Consider the following 13,911-nt stretch of genomic DNA (forward strand, 5'->3'; position numbering starts at 1 on the left):
TAAAGTAACAGGAATTGAACTGACACCAGGGAAAAGGGGCACAGGAGAGTAGACTGGGTGTTTGGCTGTTGAACACCAATGTTCACCTGCTTCCACAGGAGCAACAGCCTCTAATAGCTTAAAACTTTGCTATGCATCAATCTTATAAATCCTTGTTCTTTATTTTAAAGTGTTAACTGAAGTGTTGCTCTTGGGATCCAGTCCTTTAGAAAATTATTTTTTCCTTTACTGTGGAAAATGCTTTTCTGCTGTGTACTTTTCGGTATGCCTTCTCCCTCTCCTGCACAATTATGGCAGGGAAGGAATTGTTACTTTCTTCTCCCTGGGCCTTGCTCTGGTACTAACTAACTTTGAACTGCCCCTAAAAGGAGGAAGAAAATAATGAAATTGAATGCATAGCTGTATTTAGACAGAATTAATTATTCAAGATCTCCCTTGGTTTTATTTTAATTTAAACCCTTGTGAATACTTCACAAAAATACATATACAGAAGCAAATAAAACTATAATACAAACTATGCAGCAGATAGAACAAGTAGTCAGAAGTTCAGAGATGGATGGATAGCTGTGTAAAAAATCAATTTGGAAATGAGTACTTTCAACAAAAGCATTCCAGATATTTTTAGACACATAAAATGGTAATCTATAGAATGGATGAATAGGTAACATGCATTGATCAGTACAACGACCAATAATATTTATTGAATTCAAACTATTTACTGTTGTAAACATTTAACGAAAGCATCATGAGATCTAAATACAGCCTTTGACAATTACAACAAAATAAGTGGTATGTTTAAAAAATAAAGCTGATGAGCAATAGATCCATTCTATATATTTTTTTTTCAACAGTTCAAGAGAAAGCACAGTATTTTAAAAAAGTATACAGCAAAGAAAGAAAGATTGTTTCTAATTAGAGTGTCAGACTCTGGAAACTGTAAATACAAATAGTCATTGAACAGTCAAACGGTCGTATTCCTAATCGGGAGGAAGTTACAGTAAGAACAGTCAGCAATCCAGTTATACTCAGAATGCTTTTTTTTCTTGTCAGTTGATTTCATAGTTCTTTTTCCAAGACGGAGCAAAACTTTGGCAATTGGATGTATTGAAAATGTATTTTCCAAGTTCAAGAAATAGTCTTCGCATTTTGTTGTGTGAAAGGTGATCGGTACACCAAAGGCTCAGAAGTTGGTAAAGATTGATTCCGTATGTGGAAAAAGTGCAAATTTCCTGCACAGACAGCTTACAAAGCTGCTGGCACATGTACTCACCAGCAGAATCTTGGATTTTGTTTGCATAGCTCACACATCACTGGAATGTGGAAAGGTGTGCTGTTTTTTGGCAAGAGCAAAGGAGACATGATACTGATGTGAATTACCGTGTTGGGCATGCTGAAGCCAAGCAGAACACTTGGGCGAAGGCTGCTACCTGACATCGTTAGTTTTTGTATACTGGTTTTGTTTTTGCTGAAGCAGTTCTGTTATAGCCAGCAGCTTTTTCAGTACGTGCTAAACAAGGAAAAATAGTAAGAAAACAATTAGTAAATAAATGAAAGTTCAGTCAGAAACTTCAGGGAACCTGGATTTTGTAAAAAGCCACATCAATTCAAAGGAATTAATATTAACCATTCTACACAAAAGCATAAAACTGTGAACGTTTCTATTATTCAGTCCTTGACTCAATTTTTTTGGTCAAGACACAATTTTTGTACACCAAACAGAATTTCATTTATTTGGCATTTTCATATCTACTTAGGACAGAACATCTTGCTAGAAGATAGGCTGATCATTACAAATCATCTTAAGCCCCATAAGATCAATCAATCAGCTTGCAGCCCAGTGAACACTATCAAGTATCATGGAAGAAACAGGACTAGACTACACTGGGCCTAAAATTAATTAGGCCAAATTCTCCAGTAAGAATTTCATTTGTAATTTAAGGCAAATCGTAACAAACTCAGCCCCAGTGTAGCAGGAAGGCATTATATATATACCAGGGACACATAAACAGGCCAATGGCACACATTCGGCCTAAGCTGCTAAAGTGACTGGAATCTTAATGAGCCAGAGGATTACCTAAACTTGAGGATTTTAGAATCTCTGGTTGAAGAAAACTCAGAATCCACAAACAAACACAGTGCTTTAATTTTAATCTCTTCTACAAGGCCCCTGCCAAATGGTTGGCCAGTACAGTGACAGTACTCAGGAGGAGCTGATTAGAAATGACCGTTTTCAAGGCCATACTCCAGAATCTCCGAATCTGGAGTTTGCAAGTCACTGGGCCATGCGCTGTGTACATCAGGCCACATCTCTGAAGTGTGTAACACCACCATTTTTCAGTAGAGTTCATACTATGCAGTGTCAAACACATAATTTTAGTCTGGGTCCATTATTCCTCCGCCAAGATCTTTGGGGAGGAGGCTTCAGATTCTTAAAAATATAACTGATAAAATAACAATGTTGACCATAATTCAGCTAGTTACCTCTCAGAGTCTTATACTGACGTTCTGCTTAAGTGCTAATCCAACGTCACTTAAATGAAGGCTGGCAAAAATACCCTACCTGCTGTGCACCACGTTCATTGCTAAGCGTTCGCAGTTCATCTGAATGGGCCACACAAATCTCATGCAGTGCTGCTAAATCACGAGACAGGTCAGTTCTAGAATGCTCTGTAGTGTCTGGAAGTTCAGGTACATTCTTTAAGAGAATGATAAAACTGCATTTAGAAATACAAATCTTTAAAGTCACTTCTGAAAAGATCTTAATGCTTATAGTAAATGGAATTTTTAATGTTCTCAAATAATTTCTCAAGAGTCTAAGATGCTATGTAACATTCAGTGCTATTTCTGATAAAGGTTCTATGACCTCAGTATTCACATAAAATCCAGGTTCCAATTTTCTTACAAAGCATGGCAGAATATTGTAGAGTATTAGTTATTCTAAATAAGTGGGCTTCCTAAATTCTTAGAGAGTTTTGGGGGTTTTTTTTGATCTGGCACATAGAGCAAAACAAAGAAAATAGTGTAACTGCTAATCTGGATTAAATGCAAGTGAAACTTAAAATTCCTCCACTTTCTTGGACTCAGTTTCATTATTTAGCTGCTATAGTCTGTCCCAATTTATCAGTATATGTATGTAAGGAATTACACTATGGAAGTGTGAGGATAACTTGTCAGGCTTACTGATTATCTATGGACTATGCCCAAAACACTTGAAATGATCAGTGTTAATTATGGTATCTTCAGGTAAGGTTCATTAAATGACTTCGTGCTTTATTAGCACTAAATACCAGTATTAATTTGAGCCTCAGAATAAAATTCAACATGGATGCAGATTGCTGGTAGTTTTGAATAAATCCACTCCTCTCCGTAATTGTGATAATTAATTTGCTGTACATTCCTAAAAACTGCAAAACACTCAGTTTCTATGGCATGAACAAACAACTGAAATAGAGTTCATTCTTCTTAATTAACTCTGTTACCCATTCATTTGGTGAATGAAGGATTATAGAGGTAAAAGACACTAGTATTTGCCTTCAGAGAGCTCGTAGTCTCTCTAGAAGACATAGCAACACAGATACGCAGAGAATATTTCAGAAGCAGAAGAAAAGGTTTTTGACTCAGGTTTAGTGCTCATCAAAGCCCTTCTGAAGGAGATATTTGAAGTGAGTCTGAAAAGAATCTGATTTATACATGTGGTAAAGGAATACAAGAACATGAGGCAGGAAGAATAGAATACTGGGAATTCTAAGCGGTTTAAAAGACTACACTGTGAGGCCTAACTAGGAAAGTGATAAGAAAGCTGAACTGTAGACAGCTGTGATTATGGAAAATAAATGGAGTCCTAACCTTGAATCTAAAAACCCAGAAGTATATAGCCTAAGTCAAAGCTCAGTAGCTTTAAATATTGTACAGTTTTCACAGTTCTTTAAACAATACTATAGTAAGAATTTTTTCAATCACTGACCCAACTGTGTTTTTTGGTAGTAAGGAATTTTTTTTTACCTCTTAAACGTCCCTGAGCTCATATATATATATGAAACATAGACATTTAGCCTTTGCCCCTTTTTTTCTCATTTTTATCCTAAGTATGGACCTATGTTGTAAATAACTTCTTTCACACTGGTTTTTATCCCTGAGGTAGCAAAGTAGGGGCCCTCAGGAAGTGCTAGTTACTTGCATTGCACACGGGTGTGCTTGTGGTTTTAACTGGATCTGAATACATTAAGGCAGAACGTGGGCACCTCAGTCTCCTACCCTAGGATTCCCTAACACCATACACCTGGCTAAACTGATAACCTTTTTGATAAACCTTTGTTTTTATATATGAACTGAATTACTAATATATTTTAGTTTTTAATCCATTATCTGTAAATTTGTAACAAGAAAATTCAACTTCTCTACTAAGAAATACAGGGTCTTAGGGAATTTTTATATACAATTGCTATTAATTTTATAATCACAATTTATAAAGGCCCCGAATAAGACATCAGTAGTCCTACTGAATGAAGTATAATACTAAATCCATGTATTTTATTCCTAGTCAAGCCCCAAGAACACTCTGCAGTCCATTTACTTATATAACCTGGTCAGATCTGGGTCATCTATCTTGTTTCAAGTTCCATACACCAGCAGCTAAGTAAAAGCAGCAACAGAGTATCACAGTAAGGAGATGGAGCAGCTAAAAGGATAATGAAAAACACAAGAAGTACAAAAGCCACAATAATGAGTACTTGGTATAAACCATTTAGTGTTAAGAATAAATGTTACAATCAATTTGTTTGTTTACAAAGGTAGACAAAACAGGTTTTTTTTTTTTTTTTAAGTGGAGCCCAATGTGGGGCCTGAACTCACCAGCCTAAGATCAAGAGTTGGAGGCTTAACCAACTGAGCCATCCAGAGGCCCGTTTTTTTGTTTTTGTAAGTTTTGGATAAAAATCTAAGTTGTTGCTTAAATGAGTTAATTCTCAGCGATATTAAATTTAGGTCTCAAAGCACTTGAAGAAATATATACATACCCCAAGTTCATCTAAAAACATGATCATACGATGTTTATTACTTTTGATAAATGGATTGACACCTTCCATATAGGGCTCCTAAAAACAAAACATTTACCATATATGTATCAAAAACAAACACCGATCTACTACCACCACTTAGTAGCAAGGATTCTTATAAATCTAATTATGTCCATCAACAGCAATACATGTTCACAAGAATTAGTTTAATCATATAAATTTCCTTCCAATAAAAGCAAATAGCTAAACCGAAGAACAGGAATATTTCCATGAAAGAGTAAGAAATTGTGGATGAAAAAAAAACCCAAAGCACGAACGCCAACTGGTTGAAATCCATAAATAACTTAATTCCTCAAAAATGTGACTGAAAACCTGTTGTTGACCAGAAGCCTTATTACGGACAACAAACAGTCAGTTGACACATATTTTGTGTGTTACATATATTCTATTCTGTATTATTACAATAGAGTAAGCTAGAGAAAAAAATATTAAAATCATAAGAGAAAATACATTTACAGTATTGTAAAAACCATGAATAAGTGGACCCATGCAGTTTGAACCTGTGTGTGAAGGGTCAACTGTAATTCATTCAAAAATAATTACTGAGAAACTATTATTTGCCACCTGCCAAGATAAACCTGGGCCTAACCCAGAGGTTAGAATCTAGCAGAGAATATAAGTAAGTAAGCTACAGCGTGCTAACGACTGCAACAGGAATACGTATCACAACCTGCCTGCCTATTCAGATAAATTCAAAAGCTAAGCCTTACTATAAACTGCTCTTCGTATTAAAATATTACGCCTATTTTAAAATGTGCTATGTTGTAAAACAGAAAATGTTTAATATTATCACAAGCTCTTTTAAAGTCAATAAACAAACGATGATAAAGACCTCATCAGTCAATTCCAAAGAAACTGACACAAAAAAATCAAAGTAACATTCTGCCCAGCAGGTTGGCAAAAATTAAACCGAATAATAATGAGTTTGGGCAAGGCTCTGGGGAGCAGAGAAGTATTACTTAGGATTTTCCTCCAAAATTAGTTTGAAACATCTGGACAAATTTGAAAGGAAATATATATGGATACTTGTTACAGCAGTATTTGTAACAGTGATAAGTTGGCAGCATCGAACTGTTGAGTAGAAGAGTACTTAACAGCTACATGATAATCATCATTAACAAAATAGTTACATTTCCAGGCAAGAGGTTTGTTCAATATTGACAAAATCAGGCAACACGGTACAATCACTACCAGAATATTAACAACCCTTATCGTTAGGTAGTGGGAGCACATGTGGGTGTTTTAAGAACTCGTCCGAGTTATTTACAGTAAGAACTCATCCAAGTTATTTACAGTAAATGTTTATGATGAAATAAATAAAATGGACTTGAGTACATTTAAAAATATGCTTACTGATTTTTATATTTACGAGGAGAATTTTACTATATTGGAAATAGAAAATATAGTTTTCTATACTCACTAAAACAGCGGTTTTAAAAATTTCATTAAAATGTAAAATTTTTAAATATTTTTAAGAAGACACACATACCAACAAAAATATAACGATGTTTATGAAATAGACACTACTGAAAACTTTTATCTTTATTCTATGGTTGTATCTCAAGGTTTCACTGGTAAATGACATTTTCCAGTATCAAAATGTTTTTACCTTAGCTCCAAATTCCACAAGATTTGCTAAGTTCTGCACAGATTTAGCCACTAATATCAGTGTTCTGGCAGCAATAGGCGATGGGGAATCTGTAAGAGAGAATTGGGCACCGGTAATGACACTGACTCCAAAGGCACTTTCAGGTAAAGCAGTATAGAGTTAGCACTTTAATATTTCTTTACTGCTAAAAATACTGACATTCTTGGAAATGATATGACCTGTATAATTCAAAACACTTGAGTTAAAGGGGGAAAGTTAAATACACTTATCAAAACTTCTAGTTTGTGAAAAGGGTGCTGCCGCGAGACTCAGCAATTCTCAGCTGGTTGATATTTCACAATACCTTAGAGCTCTAACTTTATCGCTAAAAAGACTGTCACTCCGCACACCTGCTTCATGACAGTTCACAAAGCTAATTTCAACCCCCTGCAGGTTAGCAGTTTGCAATGTGAGCAAGTCCCTACTACGAACCTCCAATGACTACATAAATAAATCACTTTAAAGCTCAGTAACAACGATAAAGCCTGGGACTTCTGCTTTACAGTGAGGGGGGAAAAACAATTTAATAAACTTAGAATATTAGAGAATAAACTATAATAAAGACTGGTCAGGAAACATTTCCCTGTAGAATATGCATAGTAGGGTGTAAATGAAAATCATATGCAGCTATTACATACAAGCCTTGAGACATAACAGAATTATTTAACAGTAAAAACATATAGGTAAGTCTAGCTGACTGCCTAATTTTAGAATGTTATCTTTGTATCTTAAGCTGCTGAACTATAAATGAGTACTGCCTAGTGGTTCAGAGACCAACATTCAGATAAACAATCTCTCCAGAATTCTACACCCTTAATTCTTAATAGAACCATAGATGTAACCATTTTAGTAGCAACAGAAGATAATGACAGAGACACGAGGACTATAACTATAATAAGGTAAAACTTAAGATTTAGTCCAAAGGATTTTTAAATACAACTTTGAGCTTCTAATTATTAAAAGAAAAATGGTTCAGGTTCCTTTTGTTAATAATGGCTCATTATTACATTTGTAGTCACAAATATCACTGTTCTCCTTTCTTTAAAAAATGCCTATGACATCTGAAAGTCCTTGCATAATGGACATATAGGCAATACGTAAAACCAAATCTGGTTTGTTGGAGTTTAAACCGGCCAAGTAACATGATCTAACTGGTGACAAACCTCTCCATCTCTAAGGGACCACAGTCAGGTATTCACAGAGCACTACTGCAACTGTAGTTATCATTTTATTTTGATCTTAAAATACAACTTGCAGTGGTAGCGATAGGGTCTAGTATGGGCTAAAAGCACACAGAAACCTCTTCCCAACTGAAAAAGCCAGGTTGTAGATTGAAAAAGTCATAATGAGAGCTTGAGACACAGGTAGCGATGGGGTAGAAGTGATACGTGTCTAATCATTGCCGCCTCAGGCTTCAGATACTGGATGGAAAGAAAAGAAGCAAAATAGAGAAGGTAAAGTAGCAAAAGGAGGGAAGAAGAAAAGGGCGCTTTGGAATGTTTTATATCAAGTCTTAGAACTGGATAATAAAAAATCAGATGTAAAAGAAAAAATGAATAATCTTACCAAATAATACCAAATTTTATTCTAATTTTTTTAATTCCAAAAGTTTATCAAAAGCTGATTACCTGAGATGATATTAAACATCCGTGGATTCAGGATGGCAGGACAGATAAGTCGAAGAAAAACAAAACCACTGAATGGGAGGGAAATTTTTTTTTTTTAGAAAACTACTATATATGTTACATAAAAATAAACAAAAATTTTAATACTTGTAGAACCATGAACTTTGAACTGATGTAAAGAAGCCCAAACACAGCTTCAAGAAAATAGTAAGCTAAAGTATCTTACTTTAAGAACATGTATCTCTGCTTCTTACACTGTTTGCTTTTCCCAAATTTGGAATTTTCAGTTGATTTTGGGAACATTTAAGTTATATCTGTAACATTTATGGTCTTGGCAACTCTTTATTCCAATATACTTACTTTGAGGAAGCAATAGCCTTAGGAACACTAGGAATTTCTGAAATACTATAGGAGTATAAAAAAACCTTTTCATAGAGATACAGGCCTGTATGGTCCTAAAACTCACTTTCTCTCACTTCTTTCTTTCCTTAAACAGAATAAGCCCAATAAAGTCTGTTATAAATCAAGTTAATTACACTGATTTTGCTGATGAATCCTAAAAAGAATCCGTTCTATAGAGAAAAGTGATTTCTTGATAAATGAAAATGTATACAATCGAATGCTATAGAGCTTCTATGGCAATAAAGAAAAAGACCTCACCTTTCACCTTTTCCATTACAGAGCAGTTAAACCAAATTCTCAGCATTTACTTTCCAATCTAATGACAGTTTACTACTTTTTGGACTCTTAGAAATGAATGTTACTTCTCATATAGCATTTATTGCAATTACAATACACAATTATCAGCTCTTTAAATATCTCTTTTAAACTAATTTGTGAAGAATCTTGCATAAATTTTGCTTGAAAACATTTTGATACATAAGTGTTTGAATCTGAAATATAACCTACCAACATTTAATCATGAAAGAATTTCAGTATGCAAATCTACTTTCTCTGAATTTTTAGAAGTGATTTTAAATTTAAAAGGGATGCTAGGTACCTACACATATATTTAAAAGTAGGGACAGAAATCATCACTTTGGTCATAAGTGCCCCTTAAAAACTCTGTACTGTCAGAAATTCACACAGCAAAAATTCCTGCTGTTTGCTTAACAGTTATACTCGTTTGAAACAGAGTTTACAGAGGCTTTAATTTACATCCCACACAAAATTGTGCTGAAACTTAATGCTAATTCTAATTCCTCTCAATCACTACTAAAGAGAAGAAATAAAGAATCTACCATTCTTTAATACTTATGTCCTATCATTACTAACCAAGAGAAATTTTATCTACAAGAAGAGTAGAAGCCTCTTTACAAAACTTAGGTTGCAGGCAGGATTGACACACATTTTTCACAACTAACTGTACAGTATTAGTATCTTTAGTGGTTGTCTTATTTTTTTTTAAGGTGATATGACATGACTGGCATATGTATTCTACATAAAGTATCAGCAGACTGCTATATTCTCTGATGCTTTTGCACTGAATTTCCAGTTGTCTTCAGCGGGCACGGGTGTACTTAACAAAAGCCTATAATAGTGTTAGAGAGCTGACTGGACCTTAGAAGGTTGGCCTTTAGTTCTGCCTTAGCACAACCTTTCTTTATAACCTTAAGCAAACCATTTTTACCTCTACAGATCTGCTTCCTCATTGGAAAAATAAGTTAAAATAGTGATCATGAAGTCCCCCTGTATACAAGGTACAACATTCTGCAACTTGCCAAAGCGGTTCCTCCTAATTACTGCACAGCGAGTGCACTGAAACAGCTTCAGAGCAAGAGGCTCTGGCTGGAGATTAGCCCCGAGTCAGACTGCCACAAACCCACCAGTCAGTAGCTCGTCAGTTCTTAGCACTGACTGCTCTTCCTTCTTAGCACCACGTCAATCCCCCTTTCACTCCTCCCACTCTCCCCATCCTCCCTCTTCTTTCCTTCCTGAGAGGTATATGCATATATGCATGCAGGTAATGCATAGTGTGTATGAAGAGTACTATAGAATGTTAGCTACAGATTTTGCTGATTATAGAACTTTTAACCTCATTCTTTCTGATCATACATGGGTGTTCAGGTTTTTAGAAAACGCACAAGGTAGCTAAATATCTCTTAATAACTTCCAAAAAAAAAACACCAAACAGTAAAGTTAAATTGTAGTAGCCATCTGAACTCAGAAAATATTCAACAGGGTTCTGACATGAAAGTAAAAAAGTCTGGAATTACGATTTTCACAGTCACCCACCTATCAGTGCACGCTATCCACAGTGATTTAACAAATGGATTGATGAGCCTTACCTAACAACTCTTGTTCTCATGGTGGTATTTGTAGGCCACTTGTGCTGGACAGATTTCTGTAAACACCCATAAATATATCTCAGTGTCCTGCCAAAACAACACAACATCTCAATACATAAAGCAAGGGAAAATGCTGATCACTGAGCCAAAAGCTTAATTTGCCAAATACACATTTTAATGCAACTGGCTCTTACCCCCCAAAAAGTACTCTGCTACAAGGAGTGAAGGAAACATTTGGCAAGGGATAAGGAAAACAAATAGTTTTCATCATCATTTAGTCAATTCTTTACGTTTACTTTGGAAGAATCTGACCATTTTTACATTGCTTCTGTATTAATGAAAAATAAGAAAAAAAGTACTGGAATGAGGATACAAAGGAAATACTAAGTTCAGATTCCAGGGAGATGGATTTTGACTTATGATAACTTCTACCTGAGTGAGTTCACTTTTACTAAAAGCAGTTAAGCAGGTACTAACTGTCTGGTGTACATTTAACCAAGATATTAATGATCTCAAATCTGAGATTATAAGTCTCTATTCATTACCCAAGTTACTGTATAAACCAGATATGTTAGCCTGTGTAAAAACATAATTTTGTTTTTATTTTAATGTATTTCACCACTGTGGTTTCTTCAAGTCACTCTTTTGCCTTAAACACAATTCACCTTGGAAGACTGAAAAACCCTTTTTCAGAGTGTAAAAACATTTATTAGGACAGTGGAAAAGCTTACACATTTTAGAAATACAAATTTTTCAAAATGCAGATACACAGTTTCTTGTCAAATTAAAATTTCACCACTTACGGTGGAAGTATTTCTGAAGCCATGAATATTTTCTCCACAAGCTCTGAAAGTATGTTCAATAGGTGTGCTAAATTAGTGTTCACATCTTCATTTTTTTCTAACTTTGATGGACTTAACTAAGAGAAGGAATAAAGTAATATAAATGCATCTTGGCAATGATAAAATGAATCAAGGTAATCAAACAGTAGTTTTCAAGGTTCTCTGTTTTTCCACTTTTCAATCTGTTTTAGTCTTGGGGGGTTGGATATAAATGGGAATTTTTAAGTAGTTTGCTCTACGGAACTCCTCATTTACCATTACTTCCCAATTATTCAACAAAACAATACAATAAGCAGTGATTATTCAGCACGTTTCATTTGCTCTGGGATTAATACCAGTGTTAAAATTCTCTTTTATTCATTTACCATGCTTTACCATAGATTTTTACAGCCACAGAAAATGGATTAGCCTTTATTTTCAAAATTATATTCTCAACTAGAAGACAAAAACCCAGCTTTACTGATCACATATACTAGGTATATGTGATATATATATATGATCACAAATATACTAGTATTTAAATAATGATCACCATGTATTATAAAACCTATCTTTAATTGTATTTATTTGAAAACAAATACCGATTAAAATAGAAAGGCTTTTCTGAATGCCGTAGACAGAATAATGAACCTTTCTCAAAACATTTTCAGTAACCCTTGAAATCTAAGAATTCTGATCTAGAATCAGTGGAATAGATTCATCTATGTAAGTCTGACTTCCCTAGCCTGATCTAGTGCCCACGAACACTGTGCAGACTTGCTGGATTTCTGTATCCATTTCAGTTAGGCCAACTACGGCATTACCCCAGGTGTTCAACACTGGATCCTCAATTTCTTCCCTTTAGGTTAATTAGTAAAAACTGACCACTGTAGTGCAAAATTAACATTTGACAGCTCCCAGTGTACATTACCAAAAGCAATTACTTGTTTTATTAATTTTGTATCAGATCTAAAAAATGTATTTAATATCTTCCTTCTGTAGTCACTCTATCTTCAAAATAAGAGAAGAACCATGTGAGATTCCACTCTTTCTCTTAATGTTTATTATGAATTTACACTGAAACCTTAATAATCTTAAAAGGATGTTTTTATTTGCTTTTGAGTGGAATATGTTGTACTTCTTTACCCCCAAAACCTTCAAGGATACCCCTGGCTGTTATTAGGAAGTGCTTCATCGACCTTAACTGGGTTATACAACCAAAGTCTCTAGCAAACACTTCAATTTATATTATGTACACTTTCTGAAAGCAGCATACACTTTATTATTAGTAGAGCAGGATAAATGAGAAAGTACTTTCATTAATTTCTGGTGGAATTTGAGGTTTTTAATCTCAAAATACATCTTTTTTAAAAAGTTTATTTTGTCTAACATTTTTCTGAATGTATTGCAAAATGTGTAAATGCCCTGATGAATAATTTTAAAAAGCTAATATATTTTCCTTAAAATGTAATTAGCTATAAAGCATCACCTATTGAAATATGCTCTTTGCTGAAATACTTAAAACATGAAATTCGTACCTCGCAAGACTGCTTGCTTTCCATTATCTTTAAAATAGAGTCTTTCAACGCATGATGAACGAACTGTGTCGCAGTGGCTTTCATGTACTGCTCCATCAAGGTGCTTGCAAGTGTTGTAGCTCGAAAGAGAGTAGTGGCTTCATCTACATAAATATTTATATTAAAAGATTAGTTATGTAAAGGATTATACTAATGTGAAACCAGATTAGAAATTAAATGAACTCATTTTTTCCTCAAACATTATACCCATGTAAGTATGCTTATTTGCATCCAGCACTGAAGTATGAATTATAATGACACCCTCTATTTCTATAAACTTAACTCTTCAAAGGACTTTATTCATTAGATCAACAGGAGGTGCTGACACTGCCATATTCATAAGAAAAAACAAAGGCTTAGAATGGGTACAGGACTTGTTAAGACCAAAGAGCCAGTGAGTGACAAAAATAAGATCAGACTTCAGCTCTGCTATCCACTGAGCCCACACTTTGGAAATTCTGAGTTAATTTCCAAATAAGAATATAACATAGTGGTATAAATAGACTTATCATAGGGATCATTTTGAAAAGTATAAAAATACCAAATCACTATGATACATACCTGAAGCTAACAGGATATTGTATGTCAATTATACTTCCAATTTTTTTAATGAAGAAAATGAAAAAAAAAACCCACAAAATCCCAGTATAAATTATTACGTTAAAAAACACAAATATTGCCAAAAAAAGACAGTCTCGGTGTAACATCTGGACCATCACTTTATCTTTCCTGACAAATCTATCTTTCACATTTTCTATGATTAGGAGGAAATAGTTTTAGCTTTTATAGTTTATTGGAGAACCTAGAAGCAAGCACTGTTACTGAGCCAAAGTGCTAGCTGGAAAGGGGTTAACTGTGACAAATCTGTAAGCTGTTA

The 13,911-nt window shown here is 34.5% G+C and overlaps 1 protein-coding gene across 3 annotated transcripts in view; it reads right to left on the reverse strand.

The window, feature by feature from the left end:
- Window positions 1-415: 415 nt before the first annotated feature.
- The window catches only part of RASA1 (RAS p21 protein activator 1), a 114,660-nt gene continuing 101,164 nt past the window's right edge, over window positions 416-13,911 (reverse strand). For all 3 annotated transcript variants that reach the window (XM_040622114.1, XM_008700853.2, XM_040622115.1), the window contains exons 18-25: window positions 12,996-13,138; window positions 11,440-11,555; window positions 10,637-10,723; window positions 8,352-8,419; window positions 6,685-6,773; window positions 5,016-5,093; window positions 2,561-2,695; window positions 416-1,507 (exon numbers count right to left, since the gene is read on the reverse strand). In XM_040622114.1, coding sequence (XP_040478048.1) covers window positions 1,424-1,507; window positions 2,561-2,695; window positions 5,016-5,093; window positions 6,685-6,773; window positions 8,352-8,419; window positions 10,637-10,723; window positions 11,440-11,555; window positions 12,996-13,138 — 800 coding nt within the window. In that variant the 3' untranslated portion in view covers window positions 416-1,423. The remainder of the gene's footprint in view (window positions 1,508-2,560; window positions 2,696-5,015; window positions 5,094-6,684; window positions 6,774-8,351; window positions 8,420-10,636; window positions 10,724-11,439; window positions 11,556-12,995; window positions 13,139-13,911) is intronic.

Source organism: Ursus maritimus, unplaced genomic scaffold (genome assembly GCF_017311325.1).
Source record: "Ursus maritimus isolate PB19 unplaced genomic scaffold, ASM1731132v1 scaffold_5, whole genome shotgun sequence".
NCBI classification, from domain to species: Eukaryota; Metazoa; Chordata; class Mammalia; order Carnivora; family Ursidae; genus Ursus; species Ursus maritimus.